The sequence below is a fragment of the Theobroma cacao genome, chromosome 8 (assembly GCF_053813885.1).
Source record: "Theobroma cacao isolate CCN51 chromosome 8, ASM5381388v1, whole genome shotgun sequence".
Classification (NCBI taxonomy): domain Eukaryota; kingdom Viridiplantae; phylum Streptophyta; class Magnoliopsida; order Malvales; family Malvaceae; genus Theobroma; species Theobroma cacao.
Genome location: NC_142646.1, coordinates 29,468,960 through 29,480,226, shown reverse-complemented (window position 1 = coordinate 29,480,226; position 11,267 = coordinate 29,468,960). Strand labels below are relative to the sequence as shown.

Sequence of the window (11,267 nt, the reverse complement as noted above, 5' to 3'; positions counted from 1 at the left end):
AGAATGCTGGAAAATGCAAGTTTGGGTGTCCACAAATTCCCAACAGCAAATCCAATAGAAAAAAAGGAAACTAGAGTGCTAATTTAAAATTCAAAACTATGCTGACATGTAACATTTTCTATCCTACTTAACAAATAAAAGAACAGCAAGAATTCCTCAAAGATCCAACACTGAATAAAGGTATACCTTGTCTCAATGCTTCTTAAAGTGATCATTTCTTTTAAATATTGCAATTTAGAAATAATAAATGGAACAGAAAGAGCTATTAACAAGTGAGGATCCAAAGTCAACTTACAGCTCCAGGAGAGAAAGACTACTTCACTGTTTCAAGCACAAGAACTTTAAATGAATAGAAAAAGATGGTCCTGGTCAATCGACAAATAATGATGTGACAGCTATATATACATGCATAAATATGATCATCTAGTCCAAATATTCTTCATAATTAAATGTTCAGTTTCCTATACCTAAAAAAAATGACATAAGCAATTGGATGAGACAACAATAATTTTAACAAAGCAAACAATTTTATTTTCTCACATTGTGTATAAATACAAACAATCACTAGATTATATTTTAGGGGTAACGGCAAATAACTGAGGACAATTTTGTTAATTTCCAACTATTGATATCACGTAATTTGCATTTACAAACCGAACTTCTTCAGTCTTAGATAAGTAGAAGAGCCGACAATTTTGTTAATTTCCAACTATTGCTATCATGTAATTTGCATTTACAAACCGAACTTCTTCAGTCTTAGATAAGTAGAAGAGCCGACAATTGTTGTTAATTTCCAACTATTGATATCATGTAATTTGCATTTACAAACCGAACTTCTTCGGTCTTAGATAAGTAGAAGAACCCTGTCGCAACCCAGGCAGTGAAACTTGCTGCTGCCACTTTGCTCTCTTCTGTCTCTTCTTCTCCTTGCTTTCTCTCTTTGCCTTGGCTTGCTCCTTCCTCAAATTTTCCTTTTCCTCCTGCATGGCAGTTTTCTCCTCCCTCTGTCTTTTCTTACAGTCCAACAATGTTGTATCTGACTCCTTCACAGAAAAGAACATGGGACCTAGTTCAGCCAGCCACTGTGGCTCCACTGCTGTAACGTACTGCATGTACTCCTTTGTTGTCAAAATCAATTCATGATAAACAACATACTCTGGTGTATAACCCAAACCATAAAGAGCACTGCTTGGGTGCAAATGGCATGGCATTCCATTCCTGCAATTAACATACTCCCCAACACCCTTTAATCTTGCAGCGTTGTGAAAGTATGCAGAACATATAGCTTTCCTTACAACATCCCAATCATATCCACAGGATGTTAGCGGGATTTTCAGTGTCTTGAGAATATCTAATAGCTGAGATCTCACCTCTCTAGCTTTCCTTAACCCTTTAACATGCAGAAAATGGTCATTACACCAGTCTCCTCGATACTGATTAGCTTTCCACTGCTGGTAAACATTCAGCAATGTTAAGTGATCAGATTCTGGTACAAAAAATTTTTCCCTTGCTGCGTCACTCTCTTCTGCTCTATCCTTCGGTCGGAAAAACACTGATGGGACTGAAAGCATTGAAACAATGGTCAAAACCTCGTCTATGCATTGTAGCCGTTCACCCGTCAACAGCATCTTGGCAAGTGGGGGATCCAATGGGAACTCTACCATTTTCCATCCAATGTCAGTCAAGCCCCCAACAAAGTTAAGTGCCCCCAGGACCCATAACTGGTACATAGAATTAAGGATATTTTCCTGCGGTGGTGGATCCATGAAATCAAAATCTAGCAAGTTCTCAATTTTAAGAGACTTGAGCAGCAACACCACATTGCCAAGGTTGGTCCTCTGTATCTCAGGTACAGGAGCAGGCAGCATCTCATTTAAGTAAGCGCTCTCTGTATACAACCTAAAACATTGGCCTGGCCCAGTTCTACCACCACGTCCTGCACGCTGGTCAGCAGCAGCACGACTGACAGGGAAAACTTGAAGAGCATCCATACCCATCTTAGAGTTATAGACTTTCATTTTACCATAACCAGTGTCAATAACATAAAAGATTCCATCTACAGTCAAGGATGTCTCAGCAATGTTGGTGGCAACAATGCATTTGCGAGTTCCATCTTCAGCCTTCTGGAATATCTTTGCTTGCAAATCAGCAGGCAACTGGGAGTATATTGGGAGTATCAGAAGTTTAGACACCCCTTTCCTAGTGGAGGAGATGAGCTGTTCTATTCGTTCTGCAAGGGCATAACAAGCTGCCTCAATCTCATCTTGGCCAGTCATGAAGATGAGGATGTCACCTGGGGGGCTGGTGATGTGAATAGTCATGGCCTGCTTCACAGCAGCTTCAACATAATCCTCACAAGGAGTCTTACTGTACAAAATATTGACAGGAAATGTTCTACCAGGGATGTGAAATATTGGCACACTACAAAATTTGAAAAGATAAATTATTTCAGTTAAATTGATTAGATGCAGAAGATGCCGGCACATGCTGCTATAAAACTATGAGACTTACCTTCCAAAGAAATTTGAAAATTTCTGTGCATTTAAAGTTGCAGATGTCACAATAAGCTTGAAATCACGGCGCTGGGCAGCCACCTTTTTCAGTATTCCAAAAAGCACATCTGTGCTCAGTGATCTCTCATGTGCTTCATCCATTACAATAACACTGCAATAATTGCAAAACTGAAAGTAAATAACATAGCTCTTATCATTAATTCAGTAGTTTCAATTCGGAATGACAAGAAAAATTAAGATTTATTTTCTCCTTACCGATACTTGTCAAGATCAGCATCCTTCAATGTTTCACGAAGGAGAACTCCATCAGTCATATACTGTAAAGTCAGAAATAAAAATGTTTAGCATGTCATATCAGAACTAAAGCACGGCAAAGATACAGAAACATGGGACATTGCTCCCAACAATAAATTGGGGCAGCTAATCAATTTTAGACCAAGATAATCGAAAGATGGGCAAACTGCATGAATATTAAACACAAAACTTAGTGCTCTCCTCCATCCCAAAAGATAACAGTTTAAGCAATAAAGATTATGTTTAAGTGTATAGAGATTTTGAAATTTTTTTTCTAATGTAAACAGAGCCACTCACCTTAATTATGGTGTTTGGCCCAGTCACATCTTCAAAACGTATGGCATAGCCAACTTTATCACCCAACTCAGTCTCCATCTCTTCACTAACTCTTTTTGCAACACTCATGGCAGCCACACGCCTAGGTTGGGTGCAACCAACTACACCATTTTTAGTGTATCCATCTTCATGAAGATACTGTGTAAGTTGAGTTGTTTTTCCAGAGCCAGTTTCACCCACAACAACAACTATCTGATTTTCTCGAATCACCTGTCAAACATATAATTAAAAACAGAATAAAGAGATGGTCAATAAACACTTGATATTTTAAAAAAGCATAGTCACAGGATAGAATGTAGCTTTGAAAGTCAAAAAGGAAAACATCCAAAAATTGTAAGGGGAAACCCTTATATTCCTTTTAGAAAGCTACAGTTTATCCTTGCATGTGCAAGGTGGCTAATCCCCCATGCCTCAGAGAGTAAGTGGCATGCTAGAGTTGTTATCTAGTTCAAAATTAGACCAACATATACTAACAGAGAAATGTCAAACCTGCAGTAACTCATCTCGCACTGAATATATGGGCAAGTATTGTCGCTGCTCTGCTATGCTTTTGGACTTCGCAAATTCACTTGCAGCTTCCCCCTTCTTCAAATGCTGTGCAAATTTGGCATCTTCCTTAAAATCAATTTCACCATGTTCGCCTACTTCCGTAGTGTCAGCGTCAACCTAGCATCCAATGTAGAGATGAATTAGTCAATGAACTACGTTATCATTTTCTTAGAAAAAGAAAAGGTCAAAAAATTGCATTTATAAACCATACCTGTTCTGCTGTTTTCTCAACTCCAAGGATATCACCAAGCTTAGAGCCTGCAAGCTCCCAAAATCGTTGGCGTGACTTATTCATGCTTTGCTTCTCATGAATTTCCCTAACTAGTGTAGATCCTTTGCGCGAAATTATAGCCATGTCCGATGTATGATCTTTTATGGGCATGATTGGCTCTGCTTGTTTGGTGAAAACAATTCTGCCATCCAAGAATGGAGGTTTTGTATCTATGACAACAAAAGAAATAGACAACTTTTAGCTATAAGTACAAATCAGACATCCTGGACTCACATCAGATAAAAAGTAGTTTCACAAATTAATAGTAAGATTATGATATTTACTTACCATGTACAAGAAGAATCACCTTGCGTTCATCCTCATACACAAACTCAGTTTGCACCTTAGTACCTCTAACAGCTCCAGATCTCAACAGCTGCCGATCTTCCCACTGAGCATTATCAGCAGTAAGCTGAGATAACTTTTTGCTCTGAGCAAGCGACATTCTAGTCCCATCTCTTCGAACCTGTTTAGGAGATGACACGAATGTTTAGAAACCATTATGTTCTGCAAAAGACAACTAATAGATTTAAAAGGAGCCCAAGAATGTAAAAATAATCAACTCATCTCAATGCCTAGAAAAGCGGTAAGGGGGAAACTATTTTCACCAAAAGGCAATCATGCATGGAAACATCACAGACAAACAAAAGCACACTTCACATGGTTTATGTGAGCACTCAGCCCATTCACAAATAAACCAAAGTTAGATGAATAACTGGTTATTAGTCACTCTCTACCCCTAAAGTACAGCAACTGAATGTAACTTGCGAAAAAGAACAGTTATTATGACCAGTCATCACTAAGGGCAAGTGGCTTCAATTTAACCCTAAGAAGCATGCAAATAGTAAAACATGCCCGCATCTAAGGAACACATCTGTGAGTAATTTCATCTAATGCTCGCCTATTGCACCTACAAGCCTCTGAATTAAAACCAGCTTCACCTTTGTTCTCAAGGACAACAGTTATCCGCTAGAAAAACTAGCTGGTGTTCAGTTACTCAATTTGCAACAGTATACTGTAATTCCAGACCCAAAGTAGAACAGAGAAAGCAGCAATAACTTGCAAGAAGATTAAAAAAATTAGCATATTCAAACTAAGACAACTGAAGCCAAGAAAATAAAAGTAAATTAGATAAAAGTTTATCATTCCACTTATTCCAATATCAAAATTAGGAGGGACATAAAACAATGAGAACAGCTGCTCCAGTTTTAAATCTTTGCAAAACATTTGACCCCAAGCAAACTGGCTTGAAATAAATAAACAAAAGGTGAAAAAGAAGAGATGAAGAAGAAAAGAGATCAAATATCACTTTTCTCTTACCACAGCATCTTTTAGCTTTTATTCAGAAGTCAAAGTCATATGAAACTAGGAACATAACAATTTATTTTATCATTATCTTTAATAAATGTCTCTTAAAGTGATATGTTTATTTATTTCAATGAAAAAGCTAAACAAAATTCATATCAGAATCTGCACAAGCACAAAAGATAGTTAAATGAACAAACTGCGGTAAGATCATGCATCCACCATGTTTACCATATAGTACATAACCATGAGACATGATACATACATTTAACATCATACTATATATATATATATATATAAAGGGATTAGAACATATATATATATATATATATATATAAAGGGGTTAGAACATATATATGTATAAAGGGATTAGAACAATACCAGTCTTTTGGCCAAATCTACTTCTTTCTTTTGGAATGAAGCTTCATCCCCGAGGAAAAATGATGAACTATCCGCATCTAACATGGTGTTTCCTTCTTCTCTATCATACCTACACAAGGATATTCCAACAAGGAAAGCTAAACCAACTTTGAAACAGAATGGATATAGACAACATATGAATCACAGAATCACTAATCAAATGGAGGGTCAAAAGCCACCAAAGTGAGGCCAAATAATAGGACCTTATCACAACTCCGACAATTTGTTTTCAGCCAAGGAAAATGACATATAGAGCTAATGTTTGAAAATTTTTTCCTAAGATAGTAACTTCAGTAATATTTCCATTTTCATTATATAAGTACCACAAAGTTTATTCCCATATGAAGAAAGAAATCCTAACATGAATTGGATACATAATTTACCATGCACGGTCTGAATTGTACTCCATCTCCAAGCGCATACTTTCTGTAATCTCGTAATTGTGTTCTTCTGCAAGACCCGTCTTATCTCCTTCATCCTAAACAGTAAACATAACAATAAAGACCCAAAATTAACACTGACAGAAATAAAAAGATTTCTATAAAGAGAAAAACGTATAGAAAAAGAAAAGAAATCTATTCAAGTAACCACTCTGAAAAGATCACTCCCATTACAAACTATCAACTGATAGTTGATTAGTTTTCCAGAAATTTAACTTAGAATACATCACTCCTTCACTCCGACTCTGAAGAGAAGTACATAAAAGGGGAAAATGGAGAGGAAAAGAAAAGGAAAGGAAATAGGACAATGCCGTATGCTACCTCAAATGATTCTGAACTTTCCCTTGAAAAGCTAGCTTGATGAGATGTCCGACCATATCTAGAGCTTGAAGATTTTATTGATGCTCCAGAGGCTCGTATTGGAACTGGAGACGGAGACGCATAGTCCCAAGGAGAAGCACCACTAGCTGTACCTAATTTCAGCATGATGTTAAAAAACTGTTTGCTCTCTTCATTCAGAGATAAAGCAATTAAAGAAGGCAGAAACAGTCAATAAATAGATTGCCTTTTACGTACCGAATAACATACCAGCCGAACGAGGAGTACGATCTCCCATCCATGGAGAAACTAATCTAGCATCAGGTGAAGCCCCAACAAACATTGAAGATGGAGAAGGTTTGATGTATTTAGGCCGATTAGAACTCATCGATTAGGATTTGAACGGGGTTGACGGTAATTGGAACCATGCAAACCGCTTGAATAAAAAATTTAAAATTAATAATAAACCGGATTACCTGAAGGATCACGTATTTATAGTCGGTTAGGCAGGAGAAAGGTAAATTCTAAATAGACACCTATACTAAAATCCTAATAAAATTAGGAAAACAATCGCAAATTAAATTCTAAACCAATTAAAATTAGGAAAACTAAATTAAATAAAGAGTCTATTTATTGAATATAATAAATATACTAATAAGTTTAAAAAATATAATAAGTTTGATGAATATTACTAATATTTAACTTAAGATATTAAAAAATATTAATATTTAACTTTAAAAAATTTTAATTTAAATGATTAATATTTAAATTATTCAATATTATTAAAATTTAAAATTTTTTTAATGAAATCATTTAATATAATTATTATTTTTATTTATAAATTAAATAAAATTTATTAATAATTATAATATAAAATATTTTATAATTAATAAATTTAGGTATATATATTATGTGGTTATATAAACAAAGTTATATATTTTATAATTAATGATTTTATAAGTTATAATTTTTGCAACTTTAAGATAAAATAGAAAGCAATATGTTTATGTTTAAAGTATATATGCTAAAAGTATATTTATATAATAGTAATTATATTCCTCATAAATTAACACAATATATAGAGTATATATATTAAAAAACTTTACAAGTTAATTAATAATAATAATTTCATGAATTAATTGAATTAACAAAATGAATTTATCTTTAATTACATTAAATTAAAAAAAAACATAATCAGGTTTGGGTAATGAGTACCCAAAGGGTGGTATCCGATCGTGACACGGATAGTGAAATTGCTACTTAAATCTGTCTTAAACTCGATTATAGGATACTCTAACCTTATATAATCGCGGGTATTCATTACCATTCCTATTTATTACAATTAATTTTAGACAACTGAAAATCAACACCAAATATATAGAATAAATTGCAAAAGTAATAAAGTGTATATAACACTATCATAATATGTGATTCTAAAAAGGATATTAACATATAACCAAAGCGCATTAAGGTCCTAACATACAAAAGTTTGAGTATAAAATTTTAATATTGAAGTTCATAAGGTGTACAATAATAAATGTCTAGAAAATCCCCTACTGAAAGTCACAGTAAAATTAAAGGTTTTGAGTTGCAAGCAAAGAAAATTAATAGAAAATTGCCAACATCTCACTCAATGTGCAAAGAGAAAAATTCCAAATATGAAGTATAATATGAGACAGTCGATTTGCAGATTTAAGAAATTAAATGCATAAATACTAAAGTAATAGATACTCTGCTATGTATGAGTTAAAATAAGTTGTCCATTTTGTTGGGATCCAAAGCGTGCAGAAATGTCAAAATTTGCTTTCTCTCAACAATTTATTACTTCCCTATAATTTATTATATCCCTAGGTTAATAGCTAAAGCCAATCAAAGAAGTTTCTAGGTTATCGATAAATTGCCAGCCTTGAAGCATAATCCAATAAGTGAGTAAGAAATACTTTTTTTTTTTTATATATATTGGTTAATGTTTTAGTTTACAATATTTTTATTTTATTGTATCTGTTTTGTTTGCAACAAACTTATTACTATTGAAGAAGAAATTATCATGAAAATAATAATAAATTGCATAAAAAACAATCAAAGAGGCTAGCAAAAAAAAAGAAAACAAATAATGGGAGGAAAGCAAAACTAAACCTTGTACAAAACAATAAAAATGAATGTCTAATATAAATGTCTTAATAAATTAATTCGAAAAGCAATATTTTAAATCAAATCTCTTAATTGATTAATAATACAAATGCGTCAATGAGTCTAGCTGATTTTTTATTTTATTTTTTACAATTTCAATGTCTGTTTAAAATTAGTTAAATATACTAATACTTGTTATTTTAACTGTTTTAAATAAATGAAATTGTCAGCGGTGAATTAATAACAAGGAAATGACAGTAATGGACATAAACTATTATGCGAAAATCATAAAATTCAATCAAAAGAAAACTATATTAAAAAATATAAATAGGAATATTTCATTGGGAATGATTTATCAATCAATTTTATCACGAATGATCATGAATGAATTTGATGATGTGGATAGATTTGCGAGCATGTTAAACAAAGTATGATTTGATAATATACATAACCATGGACAGATTTGCAAATACACATAAACCAATTTCATAACATGTTGACATAGCTAAAGCAAGCATAGCTAAAAAAATTAAAAATATTTTTGAAACGCTTATCTTTGTTTAACATTGTTTCCTGAGTTTAAATTTCATATATAATCATGCTCAAACTAACTTTATATATATTTTCTTAAGCTAAAAAAATTACACTAATTATTAGCTTTGTTTAATCACAAATAATAAAAAACACACTATAACATTCATTGCTAATCAGTAAAAGATAATACTTAAAAAGAGAAGCAAACCTCTACTATAACGAAAATTTCTACAATTCATAACAAATAAAATTCAAATAAGAAAAATTAAAATTTATATCTTACTGTATACTTGGTGCAAGGAAAGTTCAAATATCACATAAACAAATACACCGTAAGGATTGAAGAACTAATCCAATTTAATTGATAGTATTTAGACACCTAATTTGTTGTTGGTTCACTTTCTTTTGAACAGTTATGTCATTATCTAGATTAGGAATAGTAACATTGATCAGCATGAACTGTAATTATTAATTCTAGAAATATCTCAAAGGAAATATTACCCTTTTTTTTTACTTTACTTGTATGTATTCCAAGGAAGTCTAGGGTTACTTTACTTATATTCCAAGAAAGTCTAAGATTAGAATACTTTTTTATTTACTATTTACTTTACTTACACATAAAGTAGGTTTAGGTCTAGTTGGCTATTATAAATACTTTGCTTTCACACCAAGTAGATTTAGGTTTACTTGACTATTATAAATAGCCTCCTATGTAGTTCTTTATTTTTCATCAAGTAATTCAGTTCTTTACTTAGATCTTGAATATTTTCTACAACATCGCATCTAATCCAACAAAGTATGGATTTGGAAAAGTTCCATTAACAATCATAATATATAACAGAACACTTACTACATTTGCATCTAATGAAAGGTGAGATTACTAAGTTATGACCAAGTAGGTCCACCAAAGAATTCTACAAATCCTTAAATCAAGCTATAAGTTCTTAAATGATATCTTTCTATGCATAGTGATCGTATCAACTCATATGACCATGTTTGAACTCATTTATAAAGAACTAAAGAAGCGCATGACCCAACAAAATATAAAAAAGAGAGCAATGCGTTAAACATATGAAACAAAAGAAAAACAACACAACCAAATACAATAAGAGAACAATACAAAAACTTGCTGATCAAAACAAAAGAAATCAAATACGAAAACCTAAAGCAATATAAAAAAGAGCACAACTTGCAAAAAAAAAAAAAACAATGAAATTTATCAGAAAAATCACACATCCAAAACTGTGAAATCTCACTCGAAGTAAAAAGATAAGTTAAGAAATCTTTAGTTGAGCGTATGAAAATTTTTGTTTGAAATATTACATTTGGTTTTAAACCTTAGAAAAATTGATGTTTTGGAATACTTTGATGTTTGACAAGGTTAGATGTTGAAAAAGAGTCCAATTGGACAAGTTTTTAAGTGTATTCTTACATACTAGAATAAATGTATTGATACATGACCCTCATGTATCGATAGATTTAGTTTAGAAGGCTTTTAAAAGTAGATTTAAAGAACATGTATAGATATATGGTCAAATATATCGATAGACTTAGAGTTTTGATGAATATTCATCGATACATGGCTAAATGTATAGATAGAAATTTTCCAGAAACCAATGTAATGATATATTAGTCCAATGTATTGATACATTTCATTATTTTTTGAAAAATAAAAGGGCAAAATTGCATTTTCACACTTCAAACTATAAATAGGTACATTTTCATAGGGTTAGTAGCCTTCAGCTGTTTTTCTTAAACTCTAATGCTCTCTCAACCCAATTTTAGTCCAAACACCATTTTTGATGATTTAAAAGCTTGGTTTTGAGTTTTTATGGAAAAGATGACATTTTTAACTTTTAAATCCGTGAATCTTGATTTTTTTAGTATTAAAAATATTGTTTATGTGTCCAAATTTTTCTGTTGATTAGTAAAGCTCACGGTTTTGTGATTTTTCGAACTATCTAAGCTAACCTAAGGTAAGGATGAAAGATTCATTGGTTTCTAAGCATTATTTAATTAATGTAGCAATGGATTTAAGCTAGAAAATTAATTTTAGTTGAATCGGAATAGTTTCGAAAGTGTTGGAAGTGACTAGTACAAAATTACTAGTCTAGATAATGATTGTGATGTTTGTTGTATACGAGGAATGATTGAAAA

At 32.3% G+C, this 11,267-nt stretch overlaps 1 protein-coding gene across 4 annotated transcripts; it reads right to left on the bottom strand.

Annotated features, from left to right (window-relative positions):
- Nucleotides 1–606: 606 nt before the first annotated feature.
- On the bottom strand, nt 607–6,931 carry LOC18593061 (pre-mRNA-splicing factor ATP-dependent RNA helicase DEAH7-like). 4 transcript variants are annotated; one of them, XM_007020095.3, is made up of 11 exons: nt 6,705–6,931; nt 6,450–6,601; nt 6,072–6,166; nt 5,650–5,758; nt 4,252–4,429; nt 3,904–4,133; nt 3,633–3,809; nt 3,105–3,353; nt 2,769–2,830; nt 2,512–2,664; nt 607–2,421 (listed from the first exon to the last, which is right to left on the bottom strand). In XM_007020095.3, the coding sequence occupies exons 1-11, from the start codon at nt 6,832–6,834 to the stop codon at nt 822–824; spliced, it is 3,135 nt and encodes a 1,044-aa protein (XP_007020157.3). In that variant the 5' UTR covers nt 6,835–6,931; the 3' UTR covers nt 607–821. The 4 variants fall into 4 exon arrangements, with proteins under 4 accessions (XP_007020157.3, XP_007020158.3, XP_017981876.2 ...); XM_007020096.3 differs by having other exon boundaries at nt 6,450–6,595; XM_018126387.2 differs by having other exon boundaries at nt 6,717–6,931.
- Nucleotides 6,932–11,267: the final 4,336 nt, after the last annotated feature.

Excerpts from the sequence above, each read along its gene's own strand:
- LOC18593061 (XM_007020095.3), bottom strand. The coding sequence starts at position 6,834 with ATGAGTTCTAATCGGCCTAAATACATCAAACCTTCTCCATCTTCAATG. Across the intron at positions 4,430-5,649 it reads TAGATTTGGCCAAAAGACTG|GTTCGAAGAGATGGGACTAG; the intron begins GTATTGTTCTAA and ends TCTCCTAAACAG. Across the intron at positions 2,831-3,104 it reads GGCCAAACACCATAATTAAG|TATATGACTGATGGAGTTCT; the intron begins GTGAGTGGCTCT and ends CTGACTTTACAG.